At 47.3% G+C, this 6695-nt stretch overlaps 1 protein-coding gene across 1 annotated transcript in view; it reads right to left on the bottom strand.

The window, feature by feature from the left end:
* Positions 1-428: 428 nt before the first annotated feature.
* Positions 429-6695, bottom strand: part of si:ch211-161h7.4 (serine/arginine repetitive matrix protein 1) — a 43833-nt gene continuing 37566 nt past the window's right edge. Inside the window, exons 9-11 of the mRNA XM_038996847.1 lie at positions 4045-4718; positions 2060-2641; positions 429-1225 (exon numbers count right to left, since the gene is read on the bottom strand). Of these exons, the coding sequence (XP_038852775.1) occupies positions 429-1225; positions 2060-2641; positions 4045-4718 (2053 nt within the window). The remainder of the gene's footprint in view (positions 1226-2059; positions 2642-4044; positions 4719-6695) is intronic.

Below are 6695 nucleotides of genomic sequence, written 5' to 3'. Positions count from 1 at the left end.
TCAGAAGTATTACGTGTTGAGAAGCAACAGTCAGAAGTATTACGTGTTGAGAAGCAACAGTCAGAAGTATTACGTGTTGAGAAGCAACAGTCAGAAGTATTACGTGTTGAGAAGCAACAGTCAGAAGTAATGTGCTGAGAAGCAGCAGTCAGAAGTAACGTGTTGAGAAGCAACAGTCAGAAGCAACAGTCAGAAGCAACGTGCTGAGAAGCAACAGTCAGAAGCAACGTGTTGAGAAGCAACAATCAGAAGTAACGTGTTGAGAAGCAACAATCAGAAGTAACGTGTTGAGAAGCAACAGTCAGAAGTAACGTGTTCAGAAGCAACAGTTAGAACTAACAGTGCTGAGAAGCAACAGGCAGAAGTAACGTGCTGAGAAGCAACGTGTTGAGAAGCAGCAGTCAGAAGTAACAGTATTTGGGGTGTACTTACGTGTTGTCTGAGAGTCGGTTGTTGCTTTGGGAGAAGTCTCGGCGTATGGTCTTCTTTTTCCCCAGCTGTCCAACAGGCTCTATGCAGACAGTACTGGCACTCAGATCCACAGGGCTGGAGCTCCTGTCACTGGCTGGGTCCTGGGAGGGGTCATTAGCTGGACCAGAGCCGATGCTGGGGCTCTGGGCTGACTGCTCCTCAGGCGATCTAGGAAATAGCGTTTTCCTCCCCGAAGTCTGACACGTGCTGCTTCTGACCGTGGCCACCGGAAGCGCTCCTCTGCCCGAGGAGAAGATGGCACCAAAGGTGGCCAGAGAGCGCTTGACCGTCTTGGGAGTGGAGAGGTCCTTCCTCTTCAGTGGGGTATGAACTCCTCCAAGTCGAGTTGAGGAGGCTGTGTTGCCATTCTGAGGGGGTCCCAGGAACTTACTTCTCTCCACCTTGCGTGTTTTTGGGTTAGGCTGCGGTTGAGGGGGTGAAGGTTTCTTGGGGTAAGGCTGAGGTTGTTGAGGGACTGAAGAGGTGCTGTCAGCGTTCTCTGGGGGGTTGTTGGTGACCCACCAGTTCCCTGGAGCTTTCCTCCTCATGCTGCGTTTCTCTGGAGCCTCCCTGGCCTGATGCCACTGCCTGCTGGCGGTAACGGTAGAGGGGAAGGCATCACTCCTGCTGGGGGTAACGGTAGAGGGGAAGGCATCACTCCTGCTGGGGATAATGGTAGCAGAGTGGGGGGTAATGTCACTCTGGGGTTTACACTTGGGAGTGCGGGTATAGATCCAGTCAAACACCTTTTCACCTGAGAAGAGACACAAGCAGAACACAAAATCACCACATATTTAAATAACAGCTATTTGAGATGACAGAGTACATATTTTTTAGTTGACTACCGTAATTGCTGGACTATAAACCGCTACTTTTTTCCCACGCTATGAACCTCGCGGTTTATACAATGACGCGGCTAATTTATGTTTTTTTTTTTTTTTCACAAGATTCATGCCGCCAAAAAACTGAGCTTCGTCACATAATGTGACGTAAATCGAGCGCGCTCAAACTTCCCATCACTTTGATTACGGTAGTCATTTTGTCACCCTCATCATGGCAAAGACACGGAGAAATGCATATGATGCAGCTTTCAAGTTGAAGGCGATCGATCTGGCTGTTGGAAAAGGAAATAGAGCTGCTGCACGGGAGCTTGGCCTTAATGAGTCGATGATAAGACGTTGGAACTGTGCAGATCCGACTGAAAGCCAAAACAATCACCACCGCAATGTTCTTGGTAGGCTACTGTTTACTGCTATTTATTTTTTATTTTTGTTACAAGCCGTGTTTTGTTAAAGCCTATTTATTTTTGTTACAAGCCGTGTTTCGTTTAAAAGCCTATTTATTTTTGTTACAAGCCGTGTTTCGTTTAAAGGCTGTGTAAAGTTTATTTGTTTCAATGTACCGGTAGGCACCTGCGGCTTATAGACATGTGCGGTTTATTTATGTACAAAATACATATTTGTAAAAAATTCAGTGGGTACGGCTTATATTCAGGTGCGCTTAATAGTCCAGCAATTACGGTAAGTTTGATTTATGAGTGAGCTATATCCACTTGAAGGAAATGAATGGTGTTAGTATGAAGCCTTACTTGGGGTGAGTGTATGCTGTCTGAGAGGGCTGGGCATGGGACTCAGCCCCCCCATCTCCTGTTGCTCCTCCTGCTGCTCTGCCGTAGAGGCCTCATCCTCCTCCTCTTCTCTCTGACCTTCAGGCCTCGCTGGCTCCTCTCTACTGGTCGTCTTCTGCTTCTTAGGTCTGACCCTCTTGGGCTTCTCTGCTTTATGCTCTGCAGTCTGATTGGACCAGGGTTTATTCTCTGTGGTCTGATTGGACGAGGGTTTCTTCTTTGCGTTCTGATTAAACAAGGGTCTGGATGTCCCCTCCTCTTGCCCTGACTCCACAGAGGAATATCTTGCTGGTTTAGTTTTCTTATTATTGTGTTTGGACTTGTTGGCTGTGTGTGTGTCGTCTGTCTCTGTGACCTGTGTGTTGACAGGGCTGGTGAGCCACCAAGGACCAGGCTTGATCCTCTTCCTCTTCCCTGCTAACTGGGTTAGCTGGCCGGCCTGGGAGAAGTCAGCCTCACCTGTAGGGGAGGGGCCAACCTCCTTGGCTTTACGATTGGCTGGAACCTTGACTCGTCTCTGTCCTGACGGTGCCAACTGTAGAACTGTGGAGAAAGACAACATTACATCTAGCCTAGATTTTTATGTCCACTACATTTTTCCATAGCTTTTTTTGTGAATGGTTTTATTTTGTTGTTTTAATTGTTGAGAGCAAAACATACAGTCAAAGTCGGAAGTTTAGCCCAAAAAATTCGAACTCGGTTTTTCCCAATTCCTGACATTTAATCCTAGTAAAAATTCCCTGTTTTAGGCCAGTTAGGATCAACACTTTATTTTAAGAATGTGAAATATCAAAATGATAGTAGAGAATGATTTATTTCAGCATTTATTTATTTCATCACATTCCCAGTGGGTCAGAAGTTTACATACAATCAATTAGTATTTGGTAGCATTGCCTTTACATTGATTAACTTGGGTCAAATGTTTTGGGTAGCCTTCCACAAGTTGGGTGAATTTTGGCCCATTCCTCCTGACAGAGCTGGTTTAACTGAGTCAGGTTTGTAGGCCTCCTTGCTCACACACGCTTTTTCATTTTCCCCCCCAGAATTGTCTATAGGATTGAGGTCAGGGCTTTGTGATGGTCACTCCAATACCTTGACTTTGTTGTCCTTAAGCCATTTTGCAACAACTTTGGAAGTATGCTTGGGGTCATGGTCGGAAATGGGTCTTCCAAATGGACAAAGATTTAACTTCCTGACTGATGTCTTGAGATGTTGCTTCAATATATCCACATCATTTTCCTCCCTCATGATGCCATCTATTTTGTGAAGTGCACCAGTCCCTCCTGCAGCAAAGCACCCCAACAACATGATGCTGCCACCCCCGTGCTTCACGGTTGGGATTGTGTTCTTCGGCTTGCAAGCTTCCCCCTTTTTCCACCAAACATAACGATGGTCATTATGGCCAAACAGTTCTATATTTGTTTCATCAGACCAGAGGACATTTCTTCAAAAAGTACAATCTTTGTCCCCATGTGCAGTTGCAAACCGTAGTCTGGCCATGAAATACATCAACAAATACACCTCCAATTGACTCAAATGATGTCAAATAGCCTATCAGAAGCTTCTAAAGCCATGACATCATTTTCTGGAATTTTCCAAGCTGTTTAAAAGGCACAGTCAACTTAGCGTATGTAAACTTCTGACCCACTGGAATTGTGATACAGTGAATTATAAGTGAAATAATCTGTCTGTAAACAATTGTTGGAAAAATGACTTGTGTCATGCACAAAGTAGATGTCTTAACTGACTTGCCAAAACCATAGCTTGTTAACAAGAAATTTGTGGAGTGGTTGAAAAACGAGTTTTAATGTCTCCAACCTAAGTGTATGTAAACTTCCGACTTCAACTGTATTTTTATACCTACAAACGGCATGATACAACTTGCACTTGTGATGAACATTGTAGTCAAAGAAACCATTGTGATGTCAGCTGTCAGGGGATCTTACCTGGTGAAACATCCTGGTCTGCAGCAGCTTCACACTCCTCCTCCATGACGACGGGCTCCTGCCCAGCTCCAGCTGACAGTCTCCTCGTCTTCCCAGACTGCCGGCCTCGTCCTCGGCTCGTCTTGGGGTTCACCTTGTAACCTTGGAATTTAGAGATTCTGGGAACTTTCTTTTCTGTTTTGGTGCGGGCTTTTGATTGGCTGGGTTTAGGCTTGGCCCCTCCTCCTGGTTCCAGCTCACCTGCTGTCGTTGGTTCAGATAACGGGTTGTTGACTTTCTTCTTCTGGTCTTGTTCTATGTGGTCTGCCTCGACAGGCCCATCACCCTGGGGACTAGAGTCCCTCTTCTTCCTGGCTGTAGACTTGGTGAGGACAGGTATGAGGGAGGAGCCTCCAGTAGCATTCTTCTCTTTAGTTTTCACGTCAGCTGTCCCTTCTGATCTCAGCTTGGCTGTATCCTTCTCTGATTGGCTGGCCTTGGTGAGTGTGTCAGCTGAGGCGTCGTTACTGCTGTGTGATTGGTCCTTCTGCTGCGGTCGAGGTGTGGCCCTGTTGGGGTCAGTCTTCCAGCGAAGGGAGAACCAGGAAGGACCATCGTCCTCCAGGATCAGGAAGTCATCCTCCAGATCGGTGAGAGGAGCTTCTCTCACTGGAGACGCCAGGGCTTTCCTAGGGCTGAACAGAAACACAGCATTAGCCCTAGCCTCTAACCCTAACCTGTAACCCTTTCCTAGGGCTGAACAGAAACACAGCATTAGCCCTAGCCTCTAACCCTAACCTGTAACCCCTTCCTTGGGCTGAACAGAAACACAGCATTAGCCCTAGCCTCTAACCCTAACCTGTAACCCTTTCCTAGGGCTGAACAGAAACACAGCATTAGCCCTAGCCTCTAACCCTAACCTGTAACCTCTTCCTAGGGCTGAACAGAAACACAGCATTAGCCCTAGCCTCTAACCCTAACCTGTAACCCTTTCCTAGGGCTGAACAGAAACACAGCATTAGCCCTAGCCTCTAACCCTAACCTGTAAACCTTTCCTAGGGCTGAACAGAAACACAGCATTAGCCCTAGCCTCTAACCCTAACCTGTAACCCTTTCCTAGGGCTGAACAGAAACACAGCATTAGCCCTAGCCTCTAACCCTAACCTGTAACCTCTTCCTAGGGCTGAACAGAAACACAGCATTAGCCCTAGCCTCTAACCCTAACCTGTAACCCCTTCCTAGGGCTGAACAGAAACACAGCATTAGCCCTAGCCTCTAACCCTAACCTGTAACCCTTTCCTAGGGCTGAACAGAAACACAGCATTAGCCCTAGCCTCTAACCCTAACCTGTAACCCTTTCCTAGGGCTGAACAGAAACACAGCATTAGCCCTAGCCTCTAACCCTAACCTGTAACCCTTTCCTAGGGCTGAACAGAAACACAGCATTAGCCCTAGCCTCTAACCCTAACCTGTAACCCTTTCCTAGGGCTGAACAGAAACACAGCATTAGCCCTAGCCTCTAACCCTAACCTGTAACCTCTTCCTAGGGCTGAACAGAAACACAGCATTAGCCCTAGCCTCTAACCCTAACCTGTAACCCTTTCCTAGGGCTGAACAGAAACACAGCATTAGCCCTAGCCTCTAACCCTAACCTGTAACCCTTTCCTAGGGCTGAACAGAAACACAGCATTAGCCCTAGCCTCTAACCCTAACCTGTAACCCTTTCCTAGGGCTGAACAGAAACACAGCATTAGCCCTAGCCTCTAACCCTAACCTGTAACCTCTTCCTAGGGCTGAACAGAAACACAGCATTAGCCCTAGCCTCTAACCCTAACCTGTAACCTCTTCCTAGGGCTGAACAGAAACACAGCATTAGCCCTAGCCTCTAACCCTAACCTGTAACCTCTTCCTAGGGCTGAACAGAAACACAGCATTAGCCCTAGCCTCTAACCCTAACCTGTAACCCTTTCCTAGGGCTGAACAGAAACACAGCATTAGCCCTAGCCTCTAACCCTAACCTGTAACCCTTTCCTAGGGCTGAACAGAAACACAGCATTAGCCCTAGCCTCTAACCCTAACCTGTAACCCTTTCCTAGGGCTGAACAGAAACACAGCATTAGCCCTAGCCTCTAACCCTAACCTGTAACCCTTTCCTAGGGCTGAACAGAAACACAGCATTAGCCCTAGCCTCTAACCCTAACCTGTAACCTCTTCCTAGGGCTGAACAGAAACACAGCATTAGCCCTAGCCTCTAACCCTAACCTGTAACCCTTTCCTAGGGCTGAACAGAAACACAGCATTAGCCCTAGCCTCTAACCCTAACCTGTAACCCTTTCCTAGGGCTGAACAGAAACACAGCATTAGCCCTAGCCTCTAACCCTAACCTGTAACCTCTTCCTAGGGCTGAACAGAAACACAGCATTAGCCCTAGCCTCTAACCCTAACCTGTAACCCTTTCCTAGGGCTGAACAGAAACACAGCATTAGCCCTAGCCTCTAACCCTAACCTGTAACCCTTTCCTAGGGCTGAACAGAAACACAGCATTAGCCCTAGCCTCTAACCCTAACCTGTAACCCTTTCCTAGGGCTGAACAGAAACACAGCATTAGCCCTAGCCTCTAACCCTAACCTGTAACCTCTTCCTAGGGCTGAACAGAAACACAGCATTAGCCC

The sequence above is a fragment of the Salvelinus namaycush genome, chromosome 7 (assembly GCF_016432855.1).
Source record: "Salvelinus namaycush isolate Seneca chromosome 7, SaNama_1.0, whole genome shotgun sequence".
Taxonomy (NCBI): Eukaryota; Metazoa; Chordata; class Actinopteri; order Salmoniformes; family Salmonidae; genus Salvelinus; species Salvelinus namaycush.
Note: the sequence above shows the minus strand (reverse complement) of the source record. Positions and strands in the feature narration are given on the sequence as shown.